This window comes from Acanthochromis polyacanthus, chromosome 1, assembly GCF_021347895.1.
Source record: "Acanthochromis polyacanthus isolate Apoly-LR-REF ecotype Palm Island chromosome 1, KAUST_Apoly_ChrSc, whole genome shotgun sequence".
NCBI lineage: Eukaryota > Metazoa > Chordata > Actinopteri > Pomacentridae > Acanthochromis > Acanthochromis polyacanthus.
In genome coordinates, this window is record NC_067113.1 from 44,880,813 (window position 1) to 44,896,013 (window position 15,201).

General features: G+C 41.5%; 2 protein-coding genes across 2 annotated transcripts in view; one reads left to right on the plus strand and one right to left on the minus strand.

Moving 5' to 3' along the window:
- The window catches only part of ccdc146 (coiled-coil domain containing 146), a 54,202-nt gene extending 40,124 nt beyond the window's left edge, over nt 1-14,078 (minus strand). The window contains exons 1-2 of the mRNA XM_022202892.2: nt 13,913-14,078; nt 12,973-13,169 (exon numbers count right to left, since the gene is read on the minus strand). Coding sequence (XP_022058584.2) covers nt 12,973-13,169; nt 13,913 — 198 coding nt within the window. The 5' untranslated portion in view covers nt 13,914-14,078. The remainder of the gene's footprint in view (nt 1-12,972; nt 13,170-13,912) is intronic.
- fgl2a (fibrinogen-like 2a) lies at nt 1,463-12,686 on the plus strand. The gene is given in 6 exon segments (XM_022202893.2): nt 1,463-1,982; nt 1,985-2,343; nt 3,138-3,342; nt 8,345-8,564; nt 10,380-10,550; nt 10,649-12,686. Coding segments are annotated over 6 exon segments (1,524 nt in total). The 5' UTR covers nt 1,463-1,729; the 3' UTR covers nt 10,965-12,686.
- Nucleotides 14,079-15,201: the final 1,123 nt, after the last annotated feature.

A 15,201-nucleotide genomic window follows, 5' to 3' on the forward strand; every position in this document is an offset into this window, starting at 1 on the left:
CTGGTAAATCACTAAGCACCACAAATAAAGAGCAGTTCCAATTAATGATATTCCCACTGACAGAAAGGGAGGCAAGCTGAGCCGCTTGGGCAAAAATGGCTGTTTTGCATCTTTCTCAGTGACATGCTGCAGATGTAACCTGCCTGCCGTTGGTTAAGAGAGCTTTTGAATTAACATATTTTCTCTAGGCTAGAGAGGAAGATGTCTATATCCAGTCCAAACTTTCCTGACAAAACACAGCAAAGTGCCAGACTGACATTCATTCTCTGTGGGTATTTAACAACACAGCACTGTAACAGGAAAAAAGGTACCCTGTGACGTTAGATAAGACTACGCATTTTCAGCATAGTGATGATGACAGCTTTGCACTTTGTTCTTCACCTGAAATGCGACAAGGATAGTTGTATAACAAATGAAAAAACAAGCTCCTCACTTTGGACAGGTGTGTGGACTGGGGGTCCTGCGGCTATCTGATCATCCAACAAGCACTTGAGACAGCCATTTAAACATGTATGTAAACAATGAAGGATTTTTATGAGGAAAAATTTATTTAACACTTATGTTTGATGCCAAGGATACACAGACTGTTTTGGCAAGAAACAGTGAATCAACATAACTTTTGCTTGTTTGCATGAAAACCCCAAAAGACTTCTTTAAAACGTAACGCAGGTTATGTAAGATTAATGGTGCAGTAGTTAGCTATCCGAACACATCTGAATTAGAGTGGCTTGTTATGTTAATGCAGCTCTACTCTGAGTTAAGTGTGCACTCTGCAGGTGTATTACTGTGGGAAAATTAAATCTGATCAGGACGGAAAATTGGCAGGTGTTCAGGATTCAAGAATGTCAGGGAAAAACATTCTCGAAAAAGTCTCCGATGAGCCTTACGCTTCATTTGCACCATCCCAAGCATGGGGCGTGAATACAGAACAACAGGTTGTTTACAGCTGTGCTAATTGAAACAAATCTTTTCTATTGTTGCTGCTGGCTAGACCATGGATTTTACTGTAATTATGCCCACCTGGACCTAATTTGGGGACTTGAGAGTGAGTCAGGATTTGGAATCTGGACTGGGTCAACACGAGAGGACAAATTTTGGGGGACATTCAAAACAACAAAACGTGAAAAACGTCACCTTACTGTCAGTTGAGTGGACAGTTCCTGCGTACGGAGTCATTTTGTTCTTCGGGGAAATGGGTTGAGTTTTGAGTGAGGCTGCATGGCAACATGCACTAACTGCAGGCAAAGGACCCACCTTTTTTTCTCTCCCTCTTTAATTCCCTCCCTCCGTCCCTCCTTCCCACCACCACTCCTATAATCTGTCTGCATCTCTGTAGTTCTTCACTATGCCGTTGATATGGTGTTTTTCATTACGCAATAGAGCTGCCCCTCCCATCCTCTCCATCGCAGCTCCCTCCCTCTCTCTGCCTCCCTCCCTCCCTTGTCCTGATATTAATGACACAGCTATCTGAGGCAGCGGCAGTTCCCCTGCGCTCTCTCCATCCTGCAGGCTGCACTCATTCACACACACTCTCACACACTCTCTCTCTTAAAACCAATAAGATCCTGGACACACACTCACCTACTCTTATACTTACAGGCAATCTGCAGGCACGCACACATACACACACTACTATCACACATCCACACTACAAGTTCACATCGGAGGCAGTTGCAGACACTCCAGCTTTACGCACACTTATTTCTCCTTTACAAATCTCGCACAGAAAATGAGGACAACTGTGTTTTGCGTTTGTGCCAGTCTCCTGCTTACAGCCACCTTGGTGCCGCGGACCAGCCGGGCAGCAGACTTCCCGGGCAACTCTCACCACAGATGGGACGCTAGAGGAACCTACAATTTGGGATCTGATTCTGGTACCCCAGCCTCATGCTCCGTGAAACTTAGACCCTCAGGCCAGTGTGGGAGCACCGGAGCCGGGGCAGAGGAAGGGGAGGACTGCCCTTACCAGCTCACACTGCCTCCCTCACCATCCAGCTGCCCAAGCAGTTCAGGCTGCTGGAAAAGACGATGAAGGAGCTGCAGAGCCTGAAGGAGGTGGTGAACAAGCTGAAAAGTGGGTGCCAGGAGTGCCGTGGGGCACGAGTTAACGGAGCTTTTGGACATCAGCAAGACCAGGGACAGATGCAGGACCCGATTCAGAGGGATGATGGGGACAACGGCAGACTGGACCCGATGGGCCAGGAGGTGTTAGGTGGGTCCAGCCAGGAGGAGAGAGGAGATGGGATGGTTCCTGGAGCTACTGGAATGGACGGTACTGGACTGGGGCAAGGTTCCATTTTTGGGAAAATTACACCAAGCCCGAGCACAATGCAAGAGATGCAGGTGAGAGGCAAAGTTCAGTCTTTGTAAAAATAAACAGACAGTTTTTTAATACCGCTTTGGAAAATGTACTGAAAATGTTATAAATGCACTTGGTTCAGAGCAAAAATAAAACCAAGTCATTTTTTAGAAATACTGTCAGACTTCTAAATTTTTAATGACTGATGTTGTTTAAGGTTAAGCGTATGCTTTATCCCTTTGGGCTAGGTAATGGTTTTGGGATGGTTTTAGCTGTAAAATCCACACCAGTGCACAATTTCTACACATAAACAATGTCCAGAGGGCTGTACAAAGAGTGCCATAGTGACACTGCACCATTCCCATCAAAGCCATGCTAACTGTCAGTGAGCCAATATCATTATTAGTCTTGTTAAAATGTCAGGGACACTGGTCTGAACAAACTGACGATGTGCTTTATAAACATCGTGGATACAATGTCACCTGGAATTTGCCCAGTCAAATGCACCCGGCCGGAATGTAAACTAACCAGATGTTAAAAGACCGGTAAAGTCCTACCTGGCACCAATCCACTGGGGAAAATTCCTGGTACTGTAAACAGGGTGGGGAATCAGCGTTAGACACCGGCCAAATGGCGGTAAATTTTTGCTGTCTGGTAAGCTTGTTGACTCTCACAGTCACTTTGGCCGACAGCCAATCATCACGCAGACCCCGTTTTCATTCTAAAATTCAAATTGGCTGGTAAAACAATGAAGGAGGCTGGTGACTTCAGTAATCCACCTGCTTTGTATTCTGTGCCAAACATAATTTCCTTCATGCCCGCTCTGGCTTTATCTCAGGTGAAGCTGAATAGGATGTCAGCCAGCTTGCGCAACGCCAGGAGCCAGATCTCTGCTCTGCAGGGTCGTCTGGAGGGGCTCAACCTGCTCAACTTGGACAACGTGCAGGCTATGGTGGACAGACGGGTGGAAAACATCACTGGAGTGGTCAACAAGCTCAGCTCCACCTGCACCACCCAGTGTGCAGTGCAGACCAGCCCTCAGTGTAAGCTTGCTTTTACCAAGATTAGTTTTGTGGCATTCTTTACATTATCACCTTGAATCCTATAATCCCTTTGTGCTATTACTTCTGTTCTGTTCTTGTAGCTTGACCTTTCTAAGCCCTCTCCATCTCCTTAGCTACAAGAGTTTCAGTCAGAAGGGAATGTGTTTTTTATTGTGTTATATTCTATTCTGTTCTATCTTTGCCATTTCATAGATGTCTCCTCGTTTTACTCTTCCTCTCATGTATTTTTTTTTTGTGGTCTCTCTGAGCATGATCAAGAGCCCCCCCATCTATATTCTCTTCTATTCCCATAAATTCACCCCAGATGTTGTTATGGTAATGAAACTCCAGCACCAAATGAAGTGAAGTGAAGTGAATTTTCTAGCATGGCATCTACTCAATCACTTGTGCACATTGATTGCTTTTGAAGTGATTACAATTCACAAAATCTGGGTGAGAACCAATCACCTGGCAAGGCTTCTCGTTCTGGGAAATAGGAAATGAAATCTTCCAGGTTCACAATGACCTTGTGTAGTGGTTCGTTGCGACATACCTTCTCCATGAACAATATTACATACTTAGGGGAGATTCGTATAATGAGAAAAGGAATTTCCATTGCATTAGTGCCATCAAAAGGCTCCCATATCCACTACATTACTGTGGCAGAGCAGCCGGTTCAGAGTAGCCATAGCAAAAATGAAAAGAGTGAAATAGCTTGAGGTTATATTGTACAAGAGTGAGGCAATATGACAAGTACAGGCTCAAAGTGAGAATTTATATTGCTTCATATATAACTCATTCAACTGTTATGACCCTCTACTACTCTCCATATGCAGAAGCTCAAAGAGAAGAGAGAGAATAAGACAGATACTTGGCATCTACATGAAATGGAGTGAGCATCACTGCAGTTATGTAGTGGATATTGGAACATTTAAAAAACAAGCTTAAAATGAAAAATCTTGTGATGCCGTCTGTCAAAACCTACCAGTAGGGATTGCAAACTAGCTGAGCATAACAAACACCCCACTTTACATTGATGTAAAAGCTTATTTGGATGAGAGCACAGTAGAAATGCGGCCACTTTTCACTCAGAAAGTGAATAATATCCTGATACCGCATGAGTGAATACGACACACTATTGGGGCTTTTATGTGGAAAACAGATGTGAGCTTATTTCTAAGTAGATTAGCTGGGACAGTGGTGTGAAGGGAATCCCATCCCTTTCTCTGCTGCATTTGCTTCTCCCTCTCAACTCTTGCCTCTTTCTCCTTCAAAACTCTCCTTCAATTCCTGTCATTTTGCCCCTCCTCATGCACTTATCCTCAGAGCATCTGCACCCCTCGCTTCAATTCTCCACTCCGTTTCATATTCTTTTCCTCTTACGCTAACTTTCATTGTGTCGCCCTCAGTTTAATTCCCTCTGCCTCTCCCCCTACCGCTCTTGCTCTGGAGGTCATGCTCTTGAGTGCTCATTCCAGCATAAAACGACGAGCTCTCATTATCTCTCGTCAATATCACAAGTAGTAATGTAAGTGGCTTCCCTGACATTACAGTAGTCACAGATGGCACACAGGGTCAGTCACACTTGTCTTTGTGCATCAGTCTGTCACACCAAGGTCAAGAACTTGCAAATTATTCAGCTCCAAGTTAGAAAACTGAGGGTGAGTCAATCCAAAAGCAGCAGACATGAAACAGCTGTTGTTACCAAGGAAACTTGACTAAAACCTCGTGATAAGGCTTGGCCAGTTTCGCAACATGGATATAAACAATGTTGTAACTGCGGTTTAATTCATATCATAGGTCTTAAATCAAAAATGACACATACAAGCTGATAAAAATGTCCCATTTTCCAACAATCCTAATGCAGTCCCATTTTGGCACATAATGTGAATTGTTTTGAATCTGTAAACTGAATACCACATGTTAGATTAATTTACTTGATTTTAATAGTCCTAAACGCTTCAACAATAACCAAATGAAGGAGCCTCTTGGATGAGAAGTGAAACATCTTCAAGAACTGAAAAGAGAAGCTAAATGTTTTCTGGTTGTTAATCACAGAGTCAAAAGTGCTTATTGAAGCAATCTGTGGTAAAACGGGTCTCCTGATTCCTGTATAAACTATCCAGCTGCCACATTGTAGCTAAACAGTTAATTAATTAAAGCCCCTAATTGTTAAATGGAGATTTGAAGAAACCAAATTTATGTTGTTCTCATTAAAAAGAAAAGACAAGCAAGCCGACCTAAGGTGAACACATTTGAAGTCATGAGGAAATGTCTGTGTGCAGCTCATTAAGCTGCACTGTAGTTCAGAAACATTTATACTCTATAGATTTAAAGGCATTTAAAATAGCTAGAAAGTACATTTTACAAACGATTTTCACCCTTTAATACAAACCTTCATGAGGATGAAATAGACCACGGGGTAAATAAAGTGGCTGCCCATAGTAGCCAAACAGTCTAAGCTATTGTACAACTGCAATTTCACTATCAAGCAGGACTAATAGTATGTCTAAGGTGATAAAAGCCTCTTGACCAAGTGTTGTAGACACTTATTTTCTCTTTCTTTTTGCCAATTCCCATTCTTGCTGCCAGTGCTAATCTTCACTTTCACTCCTGCAAGACATATATAGGGGCCTAAAAGTGAATGGACAAGCAATTCACATTATGGCTGCATTAACTCGGTTATAAAAAAGTGAGTACGGATGCCCCGTCCTCTGTCAATAACTGCTTCTCTACAAATGTGGAGACACAAAACTTCCTACAGGAAAGGCATTTTCTTTACGATTAGTTTCCTTCCATCAAAAGTTATCTCCAGTCTTCTATTTGAATCGCTTTGCGCAGAAAGATTATACTATCACTTTTGATACACATGTCCTTCCTTGTCACAAGGATTAACTTGTGCAGTCTGAAATCTAAGCAGCAAATGTGGTGTTTAAGCAGTCAAGTAGTCGAGTCTGTCAAGAAGTCATCTCGGGATGTCAGTCAATCTGTCATCGGAGCCTAACTTCACTCATCAGTCAAACAAGTCACTAAGCAAGGAAGCAGGCAAAGCACCTTCAAATTACATTCAACAGTTTTAGGAAAGCAGTTTGAAATTGCCCCTCCAGGACATAAGCATTTTAATGATCACATGTACGTACTGGTAGAGAAACAAAACCACTGTATGTCACATGTCCAGAGTTAGGGTTTGGTTTAGTGTATGCACAAAAATGACTTTGGGTTCAGTAAAGACAATCAAAGAAAATGTATCCATTCAGTAAAGACTGAGTAACAATCATGAGGATAGTTAAATAACAACAATCTTGACCGTTCTCAACCCAAACAGTTCTCTTGTATGAGTCTTATGGTTTATTGACCCACTGGACCACCCTGAAGCTGAACAGCCTCACAATATTTCTCTGCACTTAACAAGTAAAAACTCTGTAGGGCCTCTAGAGGGCTTTGCCCTTTGAATGAAAACATGCTGTGTTGGGGCATTTGTGGAAATGACTGATTGTTCTTTCTTGCAAGGACAATCTCAGACCAATTAGCCATTAATTTGACTCAACAGTCAGACAGCAAGCCAGCCAATCAGCCAGCAGTCTTTAAAGAATCAGTGAGTGACTGATATTGGAGTTATTTAGGTCAGGCACAGTGCCAGAGTGACTGAGATTGAGATGGCTCTTGTCTGTCTAGGGACACTGGCTGCCCGGTCAGATAGATGGGAACAAATAGGGAGGGAGATGTTAAGTGGATAGACTGCAGTCAGACACTTAAAGTGAGTGGGACAATGAAAGAATTTACAGGTCAACACTTTGGATGCCAAATGCCGACAAAGTTGTTAACGTGACAAGGATATGCCTTAACTTCAGCTCCTAGACTTCATTTACCATCTGCAGCCATTTTAGCACCTGAAGTATTGTCCGTTATGTGGCACGAAAATGCAGTAGATAGTGGGTCACCACGCATTAGTTGCAAATCTAATTTTGCATTATGGTGCCTGGAAATACCACATTGGCACATTTCTACTCTCCACAAACAGTCTAGACTCCCACTACCTGATGTCTGGCCCTCTGTACTCAGCATGCGTCCTCCCTACCCCAGCTCTATTATAATCTACCACCCCACTAAACAGATTTAACAGTACGACAAAACTGCATCAACAATGAGGTGCATCAAACAAACTCCGAAGGGGTCCACATGCTGCCTGCCCAGTGTCAGAATGATTTAGACTCAAGGTGCTGAATGTGCAGTGAGGGGGTACGCCTCTCTAATCCAGTTTTACACTTTCCCACGTTTTGACAAGTATGTTCCTTTCAGTTCCCAAATGCTAACTGACAGGGGCCTTTGGACCTTGGTTTTGGGTTGAATCCGTGGCCCGCAGCGCGACACAGGGGACAGGAGCAAGGGCTAGATAAATAAGTGGGCAGGTAGAAAAAGAATTGGGGGAAGAAATCTTAGAAAGTAGAGAAGGTGTATGAAATGGCCTGTGGTGCAGCACATAGGAAGGTTACTGACTTTTCTCCCCTGACAGCTGCTTTTATCCTTTAGCTTACATTACTTTCATGTCTGAGTCCTGTGATTCTCAGTGTTGTATTTCAGATATGCAGAGACATGAAGGAAGAGACTGAAACGTGTCCGATTTGACGACCACCAGACAGAATACAGCAAGACAAAAGTTTTAATTGTTAATATGCTGAAATGCAATTTTCATGCAAAGAATGGTTTTGATAAGTCACAGGTAAAAGACTGGTAGCAAAAAAAAAGAAAAAAATTGTGAATTGGTTTGTGTTTGAATACATTCCCCGGAAATTAAAGCAGGAATGAGAACTTCCAAGACGGTTAAAACTGGATTTCCGCCTAACTTATCTCATTTTTTTCTCCAGTCTTCCTCGGCCTCCGGGGCTGTTTCTATTACAGTCCCTCAGTTAGGCAGAGAAAAAATGCCAGACCAAAGTGAAGAGATTACTGAATATCATCCAGAAACATCCTCTTAAAACTGCCCTCTCTTCTTTCTCTTCAGTCATCTTAGCCCCTCGGGACTGCTCAGACTACAATGTGCTGGAGACGAGGAAGAGTGGTCTGTATCGTGTGACCCCCGATCCTCGCAACGGGACTTTTGAAGTGTACTGTGACATGGAGTCCTTTGGAGGTGGCTGGACAGTGATACAGCAACGGCTCGATGGGTCCGTCAGCTTTAACCGCACCTGGGCCGAGTATAAGAAAGGCTTCGGGAACCTCAGGTATTTTTTAGTCTTATACTAAAGACATTACTTAAAATTGTTCAGGTGGTTGAACGGTTTGTGGATTTAAAAGTAATTTACAAACTCTGCATGAAAAACCTACCTAAATTTCCTGCTACTGGTATGCAGGAAATGAAGCTTAAATACCACATAACTCTAAGTGGAGGAGGGCGGAGTTCAAATAGGACCTCAAAAGAAGTCATAGGTTTCATGCATGCTGACTATGTTGTTTCCACCATGTGTAGAGAACAGTTGATATTGCGTGTCTCTGTAAACCTTTCTAAAGTTTGAAAAATAACAGTTCACTTTATCAGTGTAAACAGAAACCTTGCAATATAAACAGAGATATGTAATAAAGAGTAAAGATCTGCTAAAAGATGTTGCTGCCGGAGTACTCCTCTGGTGTTAAAACATGTGCAATACACAAACCTCCAAAGCTTCCACAGAAACAACAAGGTGGGAATCTTTGGAAATCTAAAATGTACTGCAATTTTTAGATCACATTTTAATTCAGTAATGACTGGATTCAAAATGAGAGGACCACTCTGCTGTGTTGTTAACAATAGGTCTCCATTGATGCGCAACACCCTTTCTGCTGTCCAAAATGCTTTAAGGGTACAGATCTCTGAGAATAAATGACGATATAAAAGGAGCTGCTTTCCTGCCGAAGCGGATTACATTTTAGAAAGCGATACAGTGTGTTTTTGTCAGGAGGGTTCATTTGTTAACACTGGAGTTTTATGCTACATTGCCATTAGTTGGTTGGTGAGAGAGTTTAAAGCATTCACAAAACACTCCACCCTGTGTCTTGCAAAGCTAATTATAAAGCCATTAAATCCAAAATGTGCATTTTGTAAACCATGAACAACAAGATAACTCTAGTTAGTGTGCACTGCATCCTAGCTGTTAAGTTCCACATTTTTCCCACCAAAATAAAATAATTAACCCACAATCCTCACAACAAACTGCTGCCCACACTCCCACACTGTGGGCCACAAACTGGTTATTTGTTAGTTTCTCATCCACATCTCACTGGAACCTACCATCTGTTCAGGTAAACAGGGGTGTGCTTAAATGATACAACACCTTCAGAGAATACACAGTAAGAAACAAAACAAGAATTCAAGGTTTTTCAGCTACTTGCATGACTCATTGTTTATCTATAGGCACCACAGCACTCCATCAGTGGATCGACTTTAAACAAAATGGCATTTTCTACACAACACCATTATCCCTCCTTGCAGCACCTCAGAAAGCCTAGTCACTCAGTGCCCCGAGGACCTAATGATGCACACCTGCTCTCAGAATCACTGACTGCTCACCACCTGTTTTAACTATCACTGATTGATTATCGCACATAAAACTAAGTAAATATATGTGACCCCCTTTAAACAAATCAAAATGAATGATTTCAAACAAAAGAACTACTCATGTAATCAGTTAACGGGGGGAAAAAGCAGCCGTTTGTTGTAATGCAGTGCCTCAACTTCATCTGGATTCAAATTTCAGCTCATTTTCTCTACTCTCCGATATTTTTTAGTGGGAAATAACCATGGTAACTTCTTGATAACCATGCCTGCAGATCGAGCAGTACCACCCACTAAAAGAATAATGTCTTCTCTCATCCATTTTTCACTGTCACACAACTCTCGCCTTGCATCCCCCGTTTCTGTCCTCTAGTATGTGGGGATAAGTATATTTTGTTTGAGTGACCACGTTCTAACAGAGTGCATTAGTATATGAGCTTGTTTGTATTATATGACTTATTTTGTTCTCTTCTGCCCCCTCGTCCTTCTGCCTTCTTTTGTTCTACAGAGGTGAGTTCTGGCTGGGCAATGACCATATCCATTTGCTGACTAAAGCCAAAGACACGATTCTGCGTATCGAGCTGGAGGACTTTGAGGGTGTCCGGGAATATGCAAAGTATGACCAGTTCTATGTGGCCAATGAGTTCCTGCGCTACCGCCTGTCTATCAGTGGATACAGGTAGAGTAGAGGTTTCTCTGTATGCATGCAAGAATAATCAAAAATTTCTAAGCAAGTCTATAAATTCGCACATCTGACATGTCACTATTTCCTCGCAGTGGGACTGCTGGGAATGCCATCAGCTTCAACAAGCACTTCAACCACGACCAGAAGTTCTTCTCCACGCCCGACCGCGACAACGACATGTACCCCTCCGGAAACTGCGGCGCCTACTACAGCTCCGGCTGGTGGTTCGACGCCTGCATGTCCGCCAACCTCAACGGGAAGTACTATCACAAGAGGTACAAGGGAGTCAGGAACGGGATCTTCTGGGGAACATGGCACAACATGTCCACAGAGTACTACCCCACCAACTACAGGCAGGCCTTCAAAACGGTCAAGATGATGATACGGCCCAAGAACTATGCTCCTTAAGAGGACAGGTGAATGTTTGAGGATGTTGTCAGGCAGACAGACGGAGAAACACAAAGAAAGCGGAAGTACATGAAGACTCATACACATAGTCATGCATTTGCACACATTTACACATGCATACGTGTACACCAAAAGAAGACTCTAAGCCCTTATAGACAGTTTGAATGCAGTATTAACAACAGTAATTGTGAAAAATTTAAGTGTGCTCTTTCTTTTTTTTTCTGCTGTAGTGAGTGTGGCCTTCGAAATGTTGGATTAAAATGATGATAATAAAGGACAATGGACTATGAACTATGATTGACTAATAAAAAAACCACACATGCAGTGTAAAGGCCAGCCTCCTGCAGGGGCCATAATGTTATACGGAGGGTTACTGTGAGAGATTTTTCACCGGTCTCTGACATTTCTTCTCTTTCTGTCCTGCTGCCTCCTGCTATAAACCCAGCTGAGACACAGCACAGCACATACTAGTAGTAAAAACTAATGAGCTATCATTTTCTCCGCTGTAAATGATTTCATAATTAACAGCAGCCACTCGAGTGAGGTATACGAGAGCTGATGATACAGTTTTGAGTGCGTCTGAAATTCATCGTGGAAGACTTCATGCTGGGGTCAGAGACAAACTGTTCAAAAGTATACAGGCAGCAATCAGTCTTTAAGAAGCTGTGCACAAGTAAAAGCTTCTGTGCCACTTATTTAATTACACCAGGACCGTTTCCTACTGCATCACCATCCTACACAATATCCCAGTATAAATATGCAGCCGGAGATAAATTTCTTTTGAGTGACTCCCATGTACATCCTGCATTATTGATGCTTTAGCAAATTCTTCTTGACAGCAGCCACAGAGCAGCACACTGCTGTCAGAAAAAATAGCTCCAATTGTTTTTCCAACCTTATCATTGGGTGTACAGGACTACTGCACACCTCTTCATGTCATTTCACTTGTAAAAATCCTCCTTGACTCACCACTTGTACAATACTGCTATCTAATGTTAGGAAACTGTATAGCACCATTTAATCCATTTTATACACACTGTGAATGGGAAGGATCGGGGAAAGAGATGTTTTACTTTAAGGATGTGTACAGTATTTATTTTACTTTGTGAGGTATGATAGCTTTTATAACACACAGGTCATGCAGTATAAAGTCTAATGATTGTTGATATTTGAGCAATGATAAAGACTGTGATAATTGTGACCATTCATAGTGAATATATGCGTATTTGGAGCTCTGTGTGTATACCATACTGATCTTGTTTTTTATCATTCATACTCAACCGTCATGCCAAAAGATATTATGCACTTTTTATATTTAAAAAAAAATGAATAAAGTTCCAATTCCATGGCTGTGTAAATTGCAGTGTTTAAAAACCATAATGATGCCTGCTCATCTTTAAAAACATCTTCTGTATTGGAATCACCTTTCGATGAACGTATACAAGTTTAGCATGTGTATCCATGAATAGAAAACTCTGAAGTGTCTGCCGTCTAGTATCCAGGGCTGTGTGTTGCCTGTAAAAATGGAGGGTGAGGTGCTGCATGCCCATAGTAAATGGGTTGATGAGGTGTTGACTCAATAAAGCGACTGAACAAAAGACTGAGTTCATATCAACTTCATGGAAGATAAATGATCAAACTGTGGGACTGTGACTTCAATGTCTGTTTACTGTCTGTGCTGATCAAGTTAATAAAAAAATATTGTGCTCATTCACACGATGACGTCAGGTTCCAAGTCTTCATTTGTATTTCAACCTTAAAACATTAAAATGGTAATGGTAGACCCTGTAAGTCACATATATCCATTTCAACTCTAAAGATCCACTTAGCTGGAAAAGCACACACATCAAATACTTACATCGCTGCATCACCTTTTGAAAACATTCATTACATTTTCCTGCATGTTTTAAAGTAAATACTGTCACTTCAACTACCTAATAGGACATTTGTCTTTTCTATGACACCTCAAAATGTCATTCATAAAATACGACTGCATATAGAGTCCTACCTCATCCAGCCACTGGAAAGCAGGATTAGCAGAGACATCAACACTGGCAGGGGGCTGCTCTTCTGGGAGAGAGGCATCAGGCGCAAAGACCACAAGGGGGATGTCCTCCTCTATTTCTTTGCCTTCCTCTTGTTCTTCCACTTCAACTTCTTGTCTGCTGGGAGGCCTGCTATCCTGCAGTTCCTCAGATGGATTCACTGATGCAAAACAGACAGATACAGCAGTTCAACACAGCTATCTGCAAATACAAAACTTTGAATTTGATGGAGAAATTCTACACAGATATCAACAATAACAAAAAGCAAAGTCTATGTACAAATATACACACTGTCGATCATTTCCATACGTTTCCAGCTGCAATATGCATGTTGATAGACGGGTCACAGGTACAAAGACTTGTGTCACAAATGATGAAGAAACAAGTCAAAGCTGAACATTTGTGCTTGTGTTTTGAGGGCTGAACTAACAGGACACACTGGTGCAGAGCTGCTATGCTTTCAGTATTTATAGTTGACTTTAAGGGACTGAAGCTTTATCCATATAAAATTCAACAACAGTACGATGACAAATGTGTACATGCAAAGGACAAAGATATTTTTTTGTATATTATGTCAGACAAAACGCCAAATGACAAATGTATCTTCTACAACAGTGGCATTCAAACTAACACTAGCTTTCCTTATTGGCGTTTAAACTACCTTTGAAATACTGACAGTGACTCTGTCTTGTCATATTATTGCACAGAAAATAAAAAGCCTTTTTGACCGCACTTATTGACTAAATATGACTATTTTCTGAAAGTTATCCAGACGGTTGACGTGTGTGCTCGTGTCCTACAATACAATAGGGGAGCTAGCTAACGAGTTGGCAACAAGTAATAAATGTTGTGTCGGTGTTTGTCTTCTAAACAAGGAAACAAATAAATCTACAGAAGTCTTACTTGTTGATTTCTTCTTGAGTCTTTGCAAGCGTCTTGAAGCGGTTAGTCTTTTCGTTCTTTAAAACGACGATACAATATGATACCACGTATAAAGTTTTAACAGCTGAAGTTAGCAAAGCTAATCACAGATTTGTCTCCAGCTGGTATCCGTGTTGTGGTTACCATAGAAGCTACGTCTGCGTATGACGACAGGGGCGTCACCAGGAATTGCTCGAAGGGGTGGCAAGATGGCGCCACGGAAAATGTTAGGGGGGCAAATATAAACTAAAAACCATGACTGAATCTCACAATTTCTAATATTCTGTTTTAAGAACAGGGGATGAAAAAGCCACACATTGACCCAGAAATTCTTGGTTTATTTCTGATTTTTTTAAAAAAAATTAAAATTCTGTCCATTTGGGATAATTTATCGAACTGCAATCAATTATGGTGCAATAAAATGTGCAACATATTGCTGTGTTTGCACACAAAAATGTCACTGCTGCAAATATTGTCCATCCATCCATCCATCCATTCTCTATACACCGCTTTATCCTCACTAGGTTTGCGGGGCAAATATTGTCAGACAGAAAAATATTTAACTTCAGTAAACAGATAAGACTTTTCCAGTATAAAATTATCCAGCTATGACAGAGCTCACAGTTAAGGACTTACATGAGACTCATTTAAAGTTAGATTCTGTCTCCATGTCAGGGATGATTTGCAAATACTAGTAATTGAGTCTAAATGTGCACAATTGTCTCACTTTGGAGATGCTCTTGATGAGATGATCAATATTATTCCTACTTCTGTTTGAGGCTGCAGGTGTTTTATAAACTCAGAAGACTACTACAAATATCTGGAAGCAACCAACAAATGTAAGCAGCTACATGTAATGTACTTAGGTCTTCCTCAACTAAAGGCATGAAAAAATGTTTCTTTTGCATTCTCTGAGATGTTTATGGACTTACCATACAGCGTACTGGCCGCTAGTCTATGCACGCTATGAAACGTACAGTCATGTAAAGCTGACTTTACTTGCACTTAAAATTTGCATTTGCATTCACTGAAACTTGGACTTTGCGATTTCAGTGAATAAATGTGACCCTATAAGATCTATGGAGGCCAAAGGGGTGGCCAAAGAGATTCCAGAGCCCCCTTGTCTTCTGTTGGAGGTGCCTCTGTAAAACAAAATTACATGTTTTGGCATTGATTCTTTATCTGTAAACTATATTTATATTTTGCTTGTTAAAGCTACCATCTGATTGTATACAAAAAGGTAAAAATCTTAAACAAGTTCACTTATGTAA